The sequence below is a fragment of the Equus caballus genome, chromosome 18, assembly GCF_041296265.1.
Source record: "Equus caballus isolate H_3958 breed thoroughbred chromosome 18, TB-T2T, whole genome shotgun sequence".
In the NCBI taxonomy this organism is placed as follows: Eukaryota; Metazoa; Chordata; class Mammalia; order Perissodactyla; family Equidae; genus Equus; species Equus caballus.
In genome coordinates this window covers 316,531-335,197 of record NC_091701.1, presented here as the reverse complement: position 1 = coordinate 335,197, position 18,667 = coordinate 316,531, and the positions used below count along the sequence as shown (strand labels likewise).

Below are 18,667 nucleotides of genomic sequence, written 5' to 3'. Positions count from 1 at the left end.
GTGGCAGGTGGTTCCAGCATGTCCGGCACCTGGTTCTGGCATGTCTGGCAAGTGGTTTAATCATGTCCGGCACCTGGTTTTGGCATGTGCGACACCTGTTTCTGGTGTATCAGGCAGGTGGTTCTGGTGCATCTGTCAGGTGGTTCTTACAAGACTGGCTGGTGGTTCAGGCGTGTCCAGCAGGTGGTTCTGGTGTGTCTGAGTTGTGGTTCAGGCTGCCCGTCGGGTCATTCCAGCTTGTCCTGCGTGTGGTTCCTGCATATAAGTGGCCTGGTTCTGGAGTATCCATCAGGTGATTTCAGCACATCCAGTAAGTTGTTCTGGTGAGTCAAGCATGTGGTTCTGGCGTGTCTGGCAGGTGGTTCAGTCACGTCCGGTGGGTGATTCGGGCTGCTCCGGCAGGTTGTTCAGGCTTGTCCATATGCCAGTTCTGGTGTTCCTGCCAGCTGGTTCTGCTGTAACTGGCAGGGGGTTGTGGTGTGTCCTGCAGGAGGTTCTGGCATGACTGGCAGGTGATTCTGGTGTCTCAGTCAGTTAGTTCCTTCATGTCAGTCAGGTGGTTCTGGCATGCCCATAAGGTGATTCCATCATGTCCAGTGGGTAGTTCCGGTGTGTCCAATGAGTGGTTCCAGCATGTCTGGAAGGTGGTTGCATCATGTCTGGCAGGTGATTCTGGTGTGTCCTGTGGGTGATTCAGCTGTGTTCGGCGGGTGGATCAGTTGTGTCCAGCTGGTGGATCAATATGCCCTGCATGTGGTTACTGTGTGTCCGGGGCATGGTTCCTGCTTGTCAGAAAGGTGGTTCCATCATCTCAGGAAAGTGGTTCTCACATGTCCATCAGGTGGTTCCGGCATGTCTGGCAGATTGTTCTGGCATGCCTGTCAGGTGGTGCAGGTGCTTCTGGCACCTGCTACAGGCATGGCAGTCCCGTGGTCCAGGCATTTCTGAAACGTGCTTCTGACGTGTCAGAATGGTGGTTTGGGTTTGTCTGGAGGCAGTTCGGAAGTGTTTAGCAGGTTCTTCAGGCGTGTGTGGCAGGTGGTCCAGGTAGGTATGGCAGGTGGCTCTGCTGTGTCTAGCATGACCTTCCTGCATATCTGGTCTGTGGTTCCAGCATGTCTGTCTGGTGGTTAAGGGTTGTCCAGCAGGCAGTTCTGGCGTGTCCGGGTGGTGGTTCCTTCCAGTCCAGCGGGTGGTTCCGGCGAGTCCAGCACCTGGTTCTGGCATATCTGGCAGGTGGATCCTGCGTGCCAGGCAGGTGGTTCCAGATTGTCCCTCCAGTGGTTAAGGCATATCTGGCAGGAGGTTCCATCTTATCCAGCAGGTGGTTCCAGAGTGTCCAGCACGTGGCTGGGGCGAGACCGGAAGGTGGTTCTGTCATGTCTGCTGGCATTTCCAGTGGATCATTTCATTATGTCCGGCAGATAGTTCGGGCGTGTCCAGCAGGTTGTTGAGGCATGTCCGTCAGGTAGGCCAGGTGCACCTGGCACGTGTTCCAGACATGGCCATCCCGTGGTCCAGGTGTTTCTGAAACGTGGTTCTGACATGTCCGAAAGGTGGTTTGGCTGTGTCCAGCAGGTGGTTTGGGAGTGTCCAGCACCTGGTTTTGGCATATTCAGAAGGTGGGTTTAGCATATTTGGTACCTGGTTCCAGCGTGTCTGGCACTTGGTGGTTCTGGCATGTCGAGAAGGTGGCTCCATCATGTCTAGCAGGGACCCAATAACCTGCATCCCTTGGCAGACAGTCCAGAACCACCTGCCAGGCACGCCAGCACCACCTGCCAGATAAGCCAGCACCAGGTGCCAGACACGACTAAACCACCTGCTGGACAACTTGAACCACCTGCTGGAGAGGTCTGAGCCACCTGCCAGACATGCCAGAACCACCATCCAAATGTGCTGGAACAATGTGGTGGACATACTGGAACCACCTGCCAGACATGCCGGAACCATGTCCTGGGCACGCCGGAACCACCTACTGAACAGGAAGGGAAAAACTGACAGACAGCCCTGATCCACCCAACGGACATGCCATAACCACAGTCCAGACATGACAGCATCACCTTCTGGACATGACAGAACCACCTTCCAGACATGCCGGAACCACCTGACTGACACACTTCCAGACATGCCAGAAGAACCTGCCAGACATGACACAACCACCTTCTGAAAACGCTGGAACCACCACCAGATATGCTGAAACCAACCACCAGACACGACTGATCCACCTGCTGGACAGCACTGATCCACCTGCCAAACACAGCTGAACCACCAGCCAGACACACCAGAACCACCTTCCTGAGACACTGGAAACACCTGACAGTCACGCCGGAACCTCCTGTCAGATACAGCAGAACCAGGTGCTGGACACCATGAAACCACCCACCGGATACGCAAGAACCAGGTGCTGGACATGCCAGAACCACCTGCCAGACAAGCCAGAACCGCCTGCCAGACACACCAGAATAGCCTGCCAGACATGCCAAAATCAACTTCTTGATACCCCGGAACCAAGTCCTGAATACACCAGAAGCAACTTCCACACAGGGTGGAAAAACCTGCTGTACATGCTGAAATCACCTGCTGGACACGCCGGAACCAACACCCAAAGATGCCAAAGCCACCATCCGACATGACAGAATCAGGTCCTGGACATGCTGTACCCACCTGCTGCATCGCTGTAATCACCCACTGGACATGCGGGCACCAACTGCCAGCCACCCCGGAAGCACCCTCCTGACACATCAGAACCACCTTCCAGACACACTGGAAACTCATGCCAGACACTCAGGAAACCCCTGCCGGACATGCTGGAACCACCTGAATGACATGCCAGTACCACTGGCAGGACATGCCAGAACCACAAGCCAGAGAAAGCTGAACAACCCGCCAGACAAGACTGAACCACCAGTTGGATATTACTGAACCACTTTACAGACATCTGGAACCACATGCCGGGCACGCTGGAACCACATGTCAGATATGCCAGAACCAGGTGCCAGATGTGCAGAAACCACCTTCAGGACAGACCTGAACCACCTTTTGCACATGCCTGAACAACCTACTGGGACACACCACAACCATCTGCTTGACTCGCTGGAACAACCTGCTGGACACGCCAAAATCACCTGCCAGATATGCCAGAACCTGGCCTCTTTTACACCGGAACAACCCAACAGACATGCCAGAACTACCCACCGGACACACTGGAACCACCACTCAGACATGCCAGAACCACCCTCCAAACATGCCAGAACCAACTGCCAGACACTCTGGATGCACCCACTGGCCCCCCCAGAAACACCTTACAGACGTACCAGAATCACATGCCAGAAACACCTGAACCACCTGCCTGACACACCAGAACCACCTGTTGGATATGCCAGAACGAGGTGCCAAATACACTGAAACCACTTGCCGAATACACCAGAACCAGGTGCCAGACATGGCAGAAACACCTGCCAGACACGTCCAAATCACCTGTCAGATACACCAAAACCATGTGCAGGACATGCTAGAACCACCTGCCAGATACACCAGAAACAGGTCCAGCACAGGCCAGAACCAGGTGCCAGACAAGCCTGCAGCTGCTGCATGACTAGCCTCAACCATCTGCTAGACCACCCTGAACCACTTTACAGACATTCCGGAACCACATGCTGGGCAAGGTGGAACCAGCTGCCTGACATGCCAGAGCCACCTGCTGGACACGCTTGAATCACCTGCCAGACTTGCATGAACCAACTGCTGGTCACACCAGAAACACCTGCCAGAAATGCCAGAAACAGGAGTCACACACGCTGGAACCAGGTGCTGGACACGACTGAACCAACTGCCGAACAAGCCTGAAGCACTTGCTGGACAGGACTGAAATACCTATTGGACATGCCAGAATGACCTTCAGGACACGCTGGGACCATGTGGTGGACATGCAGGAACCACCTACTGAAAATGCCAGAGCCAGGTGCTGGACACACTGGAATCGCCCGCTGGACGTCCCAGAACCAAAGTCCAGACATTCCAGAAAGACACACTGGACATGCCAGAATCAATGCTGGACACACCTGGACCGCCTGCCAGATACCACCAAAGCACCTCCTGGAGAGTCCTGAATCAGATGCTGGACACGCCCAAACCACCTTTTGGACACGTCAGAACCATGTTTCAGAAATGCCTGGACCACGGGATGGCCATGCCAGGACAATGTCCCAGATGCAACTGAACCAGCTGACAGACATGCCTGAACAACCTGCTGGACACACCTGAACTACCTGCTGGACATACCGGAACCATCCCCTGGAAATGCCTGAACCACCTGCCTGACATGCTGGAACCAACTGCTGGACACATCAGAACCACAACCCAGACACTCTGGAACCATGCACTGGAGACGCCAGAATCAGGTCTTGGACATGTCAGAAGGCCCTGCCTGACACGCTGGAACTACCTGAATGACACGCCAGTGCCCCTGGCAGGACATGCCGGAACCACCTGCCAGAAAAGACTGAAACACCTGCTGGATACGCCTGAAACACTTGATGGACAATCTGGAATCACATGCTGGGCACGCCGGAACGACATGTCAGATATGCCAGAACCAGGTGCTGGATGTGCCGAAACCACCTTCCGAACAGGCCTGAACCACCTGCTGGACACGCCTGAACCACCTGCCTGACACGCCAAAATCACCTGCTGGACACACAGGAACCACCACCCAAACATACCGAAACCACCACCCAACTTGATGGATTCAGGTCCTGGACACGCCATAGCCACCTGCTGGATGTGGTGAAATCACCCTCTGGACATGTGGGAAGCAACTGCCGGACACCCCAGAAGCACCCACCGGACACATCAGAACCAGCAAACAGACATGATGGAACCACCAGCCACACATGCTGGAAGCAACTGCCAGACACACTGGAATCACCCACCAGACATGCCGGAAGCACCTTCTGAATGTAACAGAACCACTTCCCAGACACACCTGAACCAGCTGCTAGACACGCTGGAACCACCTGTTGGATATGCTGGAACTAGGGGCCAGATACACTGAAACAACCTGCAGGATATGCCAGAACCAAGTGCTGGACACAGCGGAACCTGGTGCCCTAAGGCCAGAACCGCCTGCTGGACACACCTAAAACACCTGCTAACTAGCGTGAACCACCTGCTGGACATGCTGGAATCACCTGCCGGATGCGCTAGAAAAAGTTGTTGCACACACCGTAACCAGGTGCAGGAGATGACTGAACCCCCCACTGGACACGCTGGAGCCACCTGCCAGATATGCCAGAAACAGGTGATGCAAATACTGGAACCAGGTGCTGGACACGAAGGAACCAAGTGACGGACAAGCCTGAACCACCTGCTGGACACGCCATAACCACCTTCAGGATGCACTGGACCCATCTGGTGGACATGCTGGAACCACCTGCCAAGCATGCCGGAGCCAGGTGCCAGACACGCTGGATCTGCCTGCTGTACAAACCGGAACCCCAGACCAGACATACTCGAATGACATGCCGGACATGCTCATGCTCAGTTATTTCCTTTACTTAACATTAAATCTTGAATAAAGTATAATGTCAAGCTGACTCATTTACTCCTTCATTTTAAAAGCTGAAGACTATTTCCTTGGTTTTTAAATGATGAGGTGTAAAGAACAGGGTGAGGTGTTGAAAATAACTTCCACTGAGATTGACAGTAGCAACTGCTCTTGATTTTTTTGAGAGTTGTGGGGTCACCCATCAAAGCAGGAATGCTATTTATGTTCAGAAATTAACAATCTGAATTTTATTAGAAATTTTGACTTTTATATACCCTCAAAAAGTAAACTTAGGAATTTATTTGAATTTTTAGCTCTGTTGAGGTATGAGTAATAGACAAAAAATGCACACGTTTTCTATATGCGTATTGATTAGTTTGGACATATGCATACACCCATCATATCATCCCCACAACCAAGTGCTGAACACATCCATGACCTCCAAAACTTTCCTTGTGATTTTTGTGTGTTTTTTTAAGCTTAGGAATTTCCTGGATTTTAACCTTATGCTCAGATAAAAGAGGGAGAAGATGAGGTGTACATTGTTTCATTATGGTACCTTAAGACATAGACTTTCAACGTACACACGACTTCTGAAAAGCAATATTTATTACTCTCACAATGAAATACTTTCTCCTATTTCCTTCAAATATATGGCCTTTTTATTCTACCCCCCACCCACTTCCTTTTTGAGTAGGGACTCAGGAAAAATTTCCAATGGTACAAACAAACAGGGTCCAAGGGGTGGCTGCCCCTCAACCCTGCAGGCTTTTCCCCTGTGAGAAGCGCCCACTTTGCACGTGTGTGAGCCAGTGTGGAACAGGACAGAGTATGTCTGCAGACTGGTTCAGCCTGCTGAGCCCCTTTGCTGCTTCTAACCTATGGCCACAAAAAAGGCTAAATGGAGGGAAATTAAACTTTGATGTGTTGATGATTGAAAAGGAAAGTGCCTTGCTCTCTAAGGGATAAAGTCATTTGGAGGAAAATCAAATAACTATCATAGTTATTTTTTCCTGTCTTATTTTTCCACTGAAGGCACTAAATATTTCAATCTTTCTGACTTCATAACAGAATCCAGTAGTACTTTCCTTTTCTAAGGCCAATGAACTGTTATGTAAGGGGCTTCTATTGCTTTTTCCAAACCCTCCTGGGATTCTGTTTATCTACTGTTCGTTTTTCACCCCCTGCTTTTCAGATTGCTTTGTTCACTGTCCTTGTAAAATAAATGTGGCTCATTAAAATAACCAGCATTAATATGTATCTCTTTCACTGCATTTTATCTAATAAATATGCTGAAGATTTTCTGTATTCTGCATGTGAATCCTTTGTTGAATATTGGAACTAGGACAATCTCTTCGCATCCTGTGACTTGCAAATTCCCTCTTGTAATGTGTCTTATGATGAACCGAAAGCGTAAATTTTAATGAATCCCAGTTTACCGATATTTCTTGTATGGAGAGTGTGTGTGTGTCTTCTTTGAGAAGTTTTTTCTACCCTGTGGTCCCGGGGATGTTTTCTTATGTTGTCTTCTAGAAGTTTCATTATTTTACCTTTCCCCTTTAGGTCAAAGTGTCCAGGAATTGAGTTTTGTGTGTTGTGAGGGTAGGGCTCAAGGTTTCCTTTACATCCATATGCTCATCTCTACGAGTAATAACAGGCAGCATTGGGACAGGTGGACACAAGCCTGGGAGTTAGGGGTCCTGTATTCTCAGCCTTAACCTCCCTTTAAAGCACCCTCTGAATGTGGGCAGGTGACTTTCCCAGTTCTCCCTCCTCTCAGACTCCTTCCTTCCTTTCTTCCTTCTATCCTTCGTTCCTCCCTTCCTCGCTCCCTCCATTCTTTCCTTCCTTCCTTCCATCTATCCACCCGAGCATCTGTCCAGATATCAATCTGTCCAACTGTCCTCCTGCCTGTTGGCCTGTTTGTCCTTCTTCTCTCCTTCCATCCTCTTTCCTCCCATCTCTCCAACTTCTCTTCCTTGTCTTTGTTCTTCCTGCTTTCCCTGTGACCCTCCATTTGTCCGCTCTTCCTCTGTCCATCCAGGTATCCCCTCTATCTGTGCCTCTACCTATCTCTTCGTCGCGTCTCTCTCTTCTTCAAGCACACTGTCTCTCTTGGGTTCATCTCACTCACAGGCTCGAACATCCCTCTACTCACACAATCCCTCCTTCTGCCACTCACATTTATGGCTCATCTGTGAATGGTTGTCCTGGGACAGCCACTGTTGGAGTGCAGATGAGCCTGTGGGGCTTCACCCACTGTGTGGGGTCTCTGTGTCTCCCAGACGACAGCCCTTTCCACAGCTCCTGAGCCGGGCAGCATGTTCCTGCCTACTTCCTCATTGCTTGAGCAACCAGAAGACACCACAGGCCTAGGGGGCCCCTCTTCCTTCCCCAGAGGAGCTCTCCAGCCCCACACCTCAACTGACCAATTCTTACTGGGCAGCTGGGAAGCCGAGGTGTGCAATTCTGCTTTGAGGGTAAGCATGCTGATCACAAGGATTATACCAATAATTCAATCTGATGCAGCCCTCAGAGAGCCCCTGGTCTTGTGAAAGTCACAGAAAATTCTAATACAAGGTGGGATGTTTTGAGGAGAAGCACCTGGCATCCCTTGGGTGGGAAGGGCTCTCTGGAGGGAGTTTTGCCCAATTGGGGTCTTTAAGAAGGAGTAGGAGTTATATAGGGAAATAAGGTGTGGAGCGTGTTCCTGGCAGAGGAAATTGCATGAGCAAGGGCCCTGTAGGCAAAAACAGCATAGTGTACGGGAGAATTGACAGGAATTTGGTTTGCCTGAAGCACAAAGCCTAACTCAGAGTGAATGCATCAATGAGGCTGAAGAGTCAGCAGGAGCCAGATGTGCAAGGGCTTTGAGTGCCAGGTCAAGAAGTTTGAACTTAACCCTGAAGGCCTTAGGGAGCCATGGGTGATGCTAGAGCAGGAGTGTTCTAGTGAGATCTTCATTTCAGAAAAATGCTTCTAATGTTCAAGGCAGAGAACATCCTTTAGACAATGCATCCAGTGAGCATGTTAGGGTGTTGGTTCCGGTGAGAAAAGATAAGACCTACCTGGGACGTGAATGAACAGAAGGAAAGCATTGAGGAGCAATCTGTAGGTGCAATTGGTGTTACTGGCAGGGGAGGGAGGAGGAGCTGAGATTATGCTGGCTTCAACTTGGATGAGCACAGCATTGGGTGGTGGTTCCACTGGAAGCAAAGGCAACAGATGATACTGAGTTCAGGACTCTGATCTGGTCTTAGCCCAGCTCTCAGTGATGGCCATCTCTCTCCCTCTCTTCTTGCAGCCAAGGGGCACGACCTGAAGGCCCTCACACTCAACTCCACCATCTCCAACATCCAGTATTTGACAGACATGAGCAAGGGCTCAGCCACATTGAACTCCACTGAGAGAGTCCTGCAGCACCTGATGAGACCCTGGTGCCAGCAGCTCCTGGCAGGATGAGTCCCAGCCAGCCGCACCCCACCTGCTGTCTCTCCTGCTCGTCCTCCTCCTGCCTCCTCCCCTGCTTGGATCCTTGTTCAAGAAGAGCAGCCTGGGCCCCTTGTCTTGGGCTGTAGACTGATCTCCCTCAGGGAAGTCCCTTTTCTGAGCATTTGAGAGTCATGAACACTTTCGGTGACCACCCCAGTTTTCACTCTTCCCACTGACTGCCAATTTGCTCCTCCCTCCCTCTGGCCCCCATTATCAGAGGATTCAGGACATCTCTCTAGAGTCCCCACATTCCTCTCTCCCCGGGCCTGTGGAGGAAGGGGCAGCCTCCAGCATGGAAGCTGTCTGCACCTACCACCCTGACCCCATGGCTCATGATGGAGAGTGTGACAGAGACCCCATGTGACAGAGAGCAGCATTCCTGGGTGCTGAACCAGCTGATCCACCATGTGACCCCGAGGGGCCTCTACTCCCTGGTCAGGGACAGCCTTTTTGTCAGTTGTGAGTGTTTGTGCTGAGCTGGATTGACAGTGATCGTTACTTATGCCTGTTCTGCTTTATTTCCTCTCTAACAAGTCAGCCCAGGTTCTGAGTGGGGGACACAGAAACCGCATATGTAAAAAGTTTCAACTTACAAACAGAGACTATGTAAATGGATTTGTTGATCCCAATAAAAAAAAAAGTGAACTATTTCACTATTAATTTTTATATAGATTGCCTGGACAAATGGTAATATCTTGGTTATAATGGGTTTAAATATACCATTAAAATTAGTTTCACTTGTTTATTTTTACTTTTTTGAATGTGAGTATTTAAAAAAAGTTTAAATTTCATTGGATAGAGTGTGAAATTCTACTGTTGGACAGCACTGTTCAAGACTTGAAAATAAAGCCCAGAGAAAGTGGTTAGGGAGAATTTTTCCAAGGAAAGGAGTCAATCTGACCCACGTGGCAAGATGCAGAAAACAGTCTCATACACACATACATACACACACACACACTTAGAAAGCAAGACAGACATCATCATAGAGTTGAACCACTACTTCTCAAGTGGCAAGAGGTTGCAGTCCTACATTGTTCTAAGTGGACGAACCTCAGGAAAGGAGTCAGGAGTCAAGAAAATTTACCAATCAGGAAGATCTAAAACCAGAGAGTAAAGGTCAGGATCTTTTGTGAAGTTCCCAGCGGTGGATTCTGTTAGAGACTCAATACGTTAGCGAGAACTTTGCAAGAAGGGTTGTTACAGAACTCACCTATCCTTTCCTATGTAAAAATACACAAGTTTTGTAAAGAATACTAGCTCCTGCCAATCAACGAAAAGATGGTAGAACATGAATATCGCCCTTGTAAATCACTCCTGGATTAGTGAGCCAGTCAGGGAACAGATGACAGTGAATTGAGCTGGACCTCATTAGGCTGATTCTGACTTCATGACCATCCTGTGGATTGTCTCATGCCAGGACCTCTAAAACATGCTGCCCCCACCACTCTTTTGCCACCAAGGTCCACCAACCAGACCTTGCTGACAAATGCCCTGGCTGGGCCCCTTCTGACCACACCTGGAGGACTCTCCCCAAATCCTACTCCGTCACGGCGCTCTTCCACCAGCCACTGGCCAGGGAGGCACTTACTCCAAGGCTGACACTCTGTGTGCCCAGCTCTGGGAATGACACGTCTCCCTCAAGTGAAGAAAAGGATCTGAGTTCAGAGCCTGTGGGCTGCAGCCATTAGGACAAGGCCTGGGGTTTGCTGTCAGAGAGAAGAGAACCTGTGGTGGGTGTGGGTCCCAGGGTTCAAGAAGACCCCGTGATTCCTGGATAGAATCCCAGAAGACGATGCAGGACAGAGGAGGGATGCTTGGGTGTGATTGTGCTTGGGAATGTCCATAGGGAGACGGATGTGCCATTGGTAATGCCTTCAACAGTGTTGTTCATTCATCGATTTGTCCTGTCTCAGGGAGCGCTGTCTACATCCTTCCAGCCCCTAGTCTCCCGTCTGGAGCAAACAGACAGCATCAGAAGAACATTTGCATTTCATTCATAATGTGTGCGTACAGGGCATGCAATGTGCTGGACGTTGCAAGTGTTTTGAAACATTAACTCCTTTAGCACTCTCCATCTCCTCACAAATTAGGTATGCTTATCCTTCTTGCCAACAACAGATGAAGAAACTGAGGCACCAATGAGGTAAGTACTTTGCCCTCTACCAATATCTAGGAAGTGATTGAGGTGGAATTTGAACATAAGATGTTGGCTCCATATTCTCTGCTCTTAACCATGTTCTTTGCTCTCTAAGACTTCACACCATGAAGACGATGGCTCAGTGTATCCATTTTCTTCTTACACCCAGTAGCCCCACTCTTTGATCTCTGTCTGAAAAAGATGCTATTCGCATCAAAACTGTTGGACATACACAACCAAAATGACTTCTCCCCATATCCCATGTCCTGGAAAATACGTGGAGAACATTTCAAAACATTTCTTGCCCAGTCTGGGAGTGCTTCTGGGAAATCCCACTGTTCCTGTAAGAAGCCAAGGGCAGGCTGGGAGCTGTGTCTTAGGGGAAAGGTGAGCTCAGGAGTTCCCATGGGGTTACGAAATGGATGGGGGACCTCAGCAGGAATTGACTTCAGGATCTGGTGGTGTTTCAAGCTGGGTGCTAATTTTCTGGCTTTGGGTGTAGGGGCTGGTGCCGCATTCCAGGGAGAGGCCAGTCTCCCTGTGTTCTTGGGGAAACCAGACCCTTGAAAGCAAGGGAATGAGAATTTCCTTTCACAATGGACTTGGGAGGGGAAACATTCAGCCCAGAAGAGACAGTCATGATCCTGAGGAAACCAGAAGAAGCTGCCTCCTCGCCCACCAAGCAGAAAGCCCTCCTTCATGGACTCACTTTATCCAGATGAGACCAAGAAGGAGGACATCATGAGATGCCCTTGCAGGTGGGAGACCTGTGACAGTGGAGCCTGTGCCTGGGAGGCTCTGAAAGGCATCTTAGGGGTGACATTTGCTGTGAGCAGGGTGCCAGATGAGAGGCACGCCTGCCTGTGTCTGGGAACAGTTTGAGTGTCAGGGAGAAGGCACCGCTGGCGCAGAGGCTCACAGGAAGAAGTGGGTCTGACCAGACAATGTCCGAAAGATGGCAGTGTAGCTGGAAGGAGCCTGAGAAGAGAGAGGAGGGTAGATGGGGACAGGCAGGGCCAGAGGACAGGAACTGGCAGACTGTGCTTTTCCCGTCGCTCTCTGATGACACTGCTCTAAGATATTGCACCTGGAAAATACAAATCCTTAACATCTCACAAATTCTGTGTGCCAGGAATGGGGCACAGCTTAGCTGGGTGCCTCCGCCTCAAGGTCTCTGTGAAGCAGGGGCTGCGGCTCTATTGCGGCTCGACTCGTGGAGGGTTTGCTCCCAAGTTCACTCACATGCATGTTGACGGGGTTTGTTTGGACTGAAAGTCTGAGTTCCTGCCTGTCTGTTGGCCGATCATTCCCTCCGTTCTCTCCTATGGAGCATCTTCATAGGACAACTGAAAACATGCACACTTGCTCCCCCAGTTCCAGAGATATAAGATGCAGAGAGAGAGAGAGATGGAAACAGAAGGAGGGAAAGACGGAGGGGACTAAAGCCAATGAGTAAGAAGGAAGGGCCAGGCTTTTTGTTCTTAACCCTGGGTTGCAGGCCATCCCATCACCTTGGCTGCATTCTATTCAGAAGGCAGTTCCTGACCACTTGTGGTTCCACAAGGACGTGCACAGCAGAAGACAGTGAGCACCAGGAGCCATAGTGGCGGCTGCCCACTACATAGGCCGACACGAGGCACTTAGGTCTGATTCTAAGTCACACAGGAGACCTTGCAAAGTTTCATGCCAGTGAATGGAAGTATCTGAATTTCCCCTAATTTCCACCTCTTAAAGGTGCAGACCTGGAAATGAGGCCCAGAGGGGCAGTGACTTTCTCAAGGTCACAGAGCTGGAACCCAGTCCTGTTTTGAGGGCTACTCCACACTACATCCCACCGCTTCTTGTCATTCTTTCATCTCTAAGTGTGTGCATCAGACACATGGAAACCAGACCACACGTGTTGTCGCTATTGTCTGTTCTACACTTGAGGATGTCCCAAGGGAGATATTTCTGGCCTCGTCCCCATCGTGCATGTTGGGTGATTGAGGAGGCCCTGGGAGGCCCATTGGCATTTCCAGGACACAGAGCTTGTAGGAAAAAAGAGGTCGGAACTCAGCTGCATGTCCTCAAGCTGGAACCCTGGTTCCATCTCAAGGTCCTGTGTTGGGATCTGTGCTGGCTATTTGTGTACAGTTCTGGAGGTGACATGGGCAAGGAGGGTGAGCAGCCAAGATCCCAGAGAGGTTTTTGGTGGGTGTGATTGAAGGAAGGGGCCCAGGTAAGGGAACCTTGAGGAAGTGACCTCACTTCCTTGGAGACAGACCCCAACAGAACTTAGCACACTGGTCTCCAGGCGCCCACATTCTAGACATAGCATCCTATTGAGCCCACTTGAGTGGCGACACTGAAGACAAGAGGATGTTCTCCTGCTGTCTCCCGAGTTGTGGAGGCTCTGGCTTCAGGAAAGCCAAGAAAAAGAGCCTTTTCAGTCACTATAGACACTGGCTTGGCCCTCACCTGCACCACCTCTGTCCAATTGGCAGGAGGAGCACTCAGGTAACACAGGGAAAGCCAACCGGGTTAGGCCACAGCTGGATGCCACCCGCATACCACTTTGAGGCTCCTTGTGTGTCGGAGGGGAGTGAGAGAGGGACGGCGGTGCTGAGCGGGGACCCACCCAGGGCAGGAGCCATTTGCTCGGTGTTGGAAGCCTGGCAGTGTGTCGTGTTCCCAGCCTAGGTGGTGGCTAGCAGGATGGGAGAGTGGGTGCTGGGGACCAAGCTCCTCTACCCATAGGTTAGTCCCGAGCCCTCCAGGTGTCATCTCATTCCCTCCCTGGCTAGAGGTCTATGCAGATGCTGCTCGGTACCTGATCTGTGCTGGGGTTTCCTCCTGTGGCCAAGTCGAGGCAGGCCCCTCAGACCTCCCGGCCCGGCTCTCGGGCACTGTCTTTGTAGAGCTGCAAGCAGGAGGTGGTTGAAGAGCTGGCGGATGGCTTCGGGTACTCCATCTCCCTGGACAGGGACCAGCTGCACCACGCTACCATCAATAACCAGGGCTGCTCTGAGGTGAGAGTGGGCACGGAGGGGTCTTCCCACCCAGGCCCCTGAGATGACCAGGGCAGGCCCAGAATCCAACCTCAAACTGCCGTTCTCCTGGGACCCTAACAGGGCTGTCCCCCATGAGTGTCCCACAGTCCCATTCCCAAAGGAATCTGGACTTCCGCTCCTCCCCACCAGCTGCATAGGAGGGTAGGAGGGCACTCTTTGCATTTTCCTAGGAAGATTAGAGAAAACGTTGATGTCGTTGTCACTTCCCAATAGGCCCTGAGTATCTTTGAATTTTGCCTTTTTTGGAAAATGAAACCTCGATAACGAGGGTCTCCAAACTCCCTTTAATGTAAAAGAAATAACCATCAGCGTGTTTGGAAGTCAAAGGGATTCTCAGAACGTGTCACTGCCCTGCACACTGTTTCCAGACCTGGCAGGGGTGAGGTGGCCACATAACATTTCCCTCCAGGTCAGGGTCTGATGAAGCCTCAGGCAGTTAGAGGGGCTGGCCCTCGGCCCTCACTTTGGGCGGTTCTCAGCTCTGACCCACAGGACCTAGAGAAGCCACTTGGCATGCCTAAGCCTCTGTTCTCCTCTGTGGAGAGGGGGTGTCTGTTGAGGATTCACTGGGCTGGTGCTCTTCACAGAGGGAGCTCTGTTGTCCCTCAGCGAGCAAATGGCCTCGAGGGAGCTCAGTGTGGAATCCTTCGCAGGACCAAAGTCAGATTGTACTGTGAGAGCCCAGAACTTTGCTGAGTTGGGACCCCTGTCTCTCCTGTTGCACATGTCTGGGAGGGGCTAGGAGTTCCTGGGTCAGCTGCAGACCCCGATAACGCTGGTGGTTTGCAGTGGTGGCCCTGACCCTGTGTCCTCCTCGTCCCTCCCAGAGTGAAGATGAGTCCACTCTGTCTGTCACTGAGGCCTGCAGGATGCGTGCCCTCCAGGCAGGCGTGATGCAGAGGCTCTCAGAGTCTGTGCTGCCAGCCTTCCCCAGCAGAGTCCTCTGCAGTGTCACCACCTCCCTCTGCAGCTACTCAGGCTCCAGCACAGCCCACCAGGTGCTGGACCAGCTGTTTCCCAGGTGACTGCCCACCTCCTCCTCAGCACAGTGGTGACTCTGCCCACTGCCAGCTGTGTGTCTTGCTTTGGGAATGTCACCACATCTCTCTGAGCCTGAGTTGGCTCCTCTGAAACGTGGGGTGGGAGAGGATGAACTTGCTAGGCTTCTCCCAGGGATGAATGGGATCAGCCCTCCAGGTGCTGCCCTGGTGCCCGGCTCTGCAGAGAGGGTGGTGGGCCGTGCTGTGGTTGCTGGTGGTGATTATTTCTCTGTCCCCCACAGAAAGTAGTCTTCCTCTCCCTTCACTGGCTTGTGGCTTTTTGAGTTTGGAAAAGCACCTGGAGAGCACCCTGTCAAGGAGTTTGAGATGCCATCCAGCTGGTCCTGGTGCTCGTCCTTGGTGTAGCCACTTAGGGATCTCTAGGGCCACAGAGGGGCCACAGGCCCACTCAGACACCTGGGGTGGTTCTGGTTGGAGGTCATTCAACAATATCCATGAAGGACCTACTCTGAGCAGGACTTCTGGACACACTGAGTGTCACTCAGTGAATGAAGCAGACAGCCTCCCTGGGCCTCCCCTCTATTCTGAGAGTCAGACAGTCACACTTGACATCATTCACAGGTCCCATCTACCCTCCATCCCGGGCGATGCCCTCATCCCCTTTGGGACACATGGAGGCAGCTTGGCCCATTGCGTGCGGCATGCTGGAGGACAGCACCACCTCCCAAAGAGAGTAGTCTTTGGGTGCAGACGGAGGGCCTCCTGTCTCTAGCAAACAGGGTGCGGGGAGAGGATGGAGGCTGTGGCCGCATCAGGCTTGGGAGAACCCTGCATCTCACCCATCTTGTGATTCCCATGGGAGGGCTGAGTTCTGGTGGCTTCCACTCCAGCAGGACTGGACTCAAAGAGAGCTATCTATGGGTCCCAGGCCCCCTGAGAACCGGAAGGGAGTCTGGGCTGCGTTGTCCCCTAGAGACCCACTCCCAGCAGAGTCCCAGCCCCTCCTGCCTCCCTTTCTCCACATCCACCCCTTGTGAGCGCCACCACCAGGTCCATAGTAGGAGGTGTGTGAGCAAGCTGCTCCCAAATCTGCTGGAGTCTTCATTCCAGTGGCCCATTTGCATGGAGGGCTGGGGTGGTCTGTGTCCAGACCCTTGGGGAGGAGAGTGTCGGTGGGAACAAGAGACTCTCACAGACTCTGTGTTCGGCCTGCTGGATGAGCAGGCCTGCCACTGTCAGGACAGCCAGCCGGGGCTCAGGGCTGGGATGGGGCCCTCCTCTGGAGGCGGAGGGGATGGCACAGGGGCCCAGATGCTAACAAGAGTGCCTTGGGCGGGCAGTGTTTAAGGAAAGGCCGGGCCACTGACTCTCTGGCCCATCTGCCTCCCCGCAGTGCTATTTCCTGCTGGGAACCTGGCTGGGCCAAGGGCAGGATTGCAGGGAGCCCCTACAGTTTCCATGCTGGACCCTGCAGCTGGCCACTCTGCACGTCAGCTTTGGTGGCTCCCATGTGGAGGGCCATGCCTACCTTCTGCCAGGACACCTGGAGCACCTGAAGGCCATTGAGGCCAAACAGAAAGGTGAGGGGACTGGAGTCTGAGAAGACTGTCTGTGTTGAGGTTCATGGTCTAGAGTTCCCTTAAAGGCAGTGGAGTCCTTCCTGTCTTTGGAAAGGCACAGAAACTGTCAGGTTTGTGGGTGAAACTTTCTCCTTATCCTGCTGCAGAGCCAGCTCCAAAGCTCCTGCCACATCCAGAGCCAGAGCCAGAGCCAGAACCAGCCCCTGGGCTAGAGCCATCTCCAGCTCCAGCCCCACCACCCGTGGCAGAGTTGGAGCCAGCGTCACCTGCATCGGACCCTACAGGGCTGGAGGAAGGGGCACCATTAGCTTCAGCCCCAGTGCCAGCTCCTGAACTAGAGCCCACTGGACCCTGGGCTGTGACCACTGAAAACCAGCTGCGGGAGGAGAAGCTGAACATCTTGGACTTCCCTCCCCGGCTGGTGGCAGAGCAGCTGACAAGGATGGAGGCGGTGAGCAGCTGGGCTTGCAGGGCAGGGGGGCCCTGCCTTCCTGTGCCATGAGCTGCCCCACACCTGCCATTCCCTGATCCAAAATCTGATGATCTGGGTCCACATTCCTGCTCCCCTGTTACCAACACTGCAACTTGGGCACTTTCTTAACCCCAAGCACTCGCTGTCCCCACGTGCACAGCAGAGCTGGACACTAAGGGCACCTGCTGCACGGGGTGGCTGTGCCGATGAATGAGGTGGAACAGAGAGGAAGTTGGGCAGGGTCTGGCCCTTTGGTGCAGGAGGGAGCTCACTGAAGTGCTGCCAGGTCCTTGGGCCAATCACGCGTGTGCCCAGGCGGCCTTCAAATCCTCAGCACACATCAGGCATGTGATGTGTACTGACTCCAGCAGAGACAATCACATAAAGCCAGTGCTTCTCCCTGCCTCTGGGGAATGTGCATGGGAATGGGGAGTGGGACCCGAGGGGGACTGCGATGGGTGGAAGATGTCCCTTGGGGTGGGCCGGTGAGGGCTGTGTTCCGGAGCTTGGAGGAAGTGAGATGGGGTTGGGAGCAAATGCCCTCCCTTCTGCACAGCACTGTGTCCCGGTCATCTTGTGTTGACACCTTCAGTGGACACAGACAAAACCCAGGGAATCCCACACACCTCAGAGATCACATCCTCTGCTTCCTGAGCTCCTGCTCTGTCCTCAACCCGCCTGGGACTGTGGAGGACCATGGATGCCAAGCTGGGGTGAGGCAGTGCTGGCAACACTCTGAATCTTCCTCAGGAGCTGTTCAAGAAATTGGTGCCTGCCCACTGCCTGGGCTCCATCTGGTCCCAGCGAGACCGCAGGGACCACAAATTCCTGGCACCCACCATCCGTGACACTGTGGCACACACGAACACCTTGGCCAACAGTGTCATCGCTACGTGCCTCGGGGCCCTGGGCATGACAGCACAGGACAGGGCCAGGATGGTAGCGCTGTGGATTCATGTGGCCGAGGTAAGTCATGGGAGGCCCATGGAGGCCCTGTCTGGAGTCATGGGAATTGCCTCTTGTTTCTCAGCTGTCGATATTGAAGTCTGTGGTCTGAGTCCCTGCGCTGGCCCTAGACACTCCTGCCAGGGCCACACTGACCTTGACTTGTCCTGGTGGTGGCAAGCTCACTTCCTTCCTGTGCTCCTTCCTTGTGTTCAGCTAAAAATCCTTGTGCCTGGCAGTGTTACTCCTCAGGTCCCAGGTGTGCCCTCCCTGGGTTTCCTGGGCATCTGTCTCATCCAGGACAGGAGAAGTCCATGAGGGGACAGAATCCAGAGCTGGAGAGCTCCAGCCCCCACTCACAGCTCAATCTCTTCCCTTCCCTAGGGGTGCCTAGTCCTCAGAAATTTCGCATCCTTCCACACGATCTTTTCTGCTCTGCAGA

The 18,667-nt window shown here is 52.6% G+C and overlaps 1 protein-coding gene across 1 annotated transcript; it reads left to right on the top strand.

Moving 5' to 3' along the window:
- Positions 1-16,671: 16,671 nt before the first annotated feature.
- LOC138918700 (ral guanine nucleotide dissociation stimulator-like) lies at positions 16,672-18,667 on the top strand. The gene is made up of 3 exons (XM_070241706.1): positions 16,672-16,808; positions 16,955-17,259; positions 18,031-18,667. Exons 2-3 carry the CDS (start codon positions 17,251-17,253, stop codon positions 18,541-18,543), a joined length of 522 nt encoding a protein of 173 aa, XP_070097807.1. The 5' UTR covers positions 16,672-16,808; positions 16,955-17,250; the 3' UTR covers positions 18,544-18,667.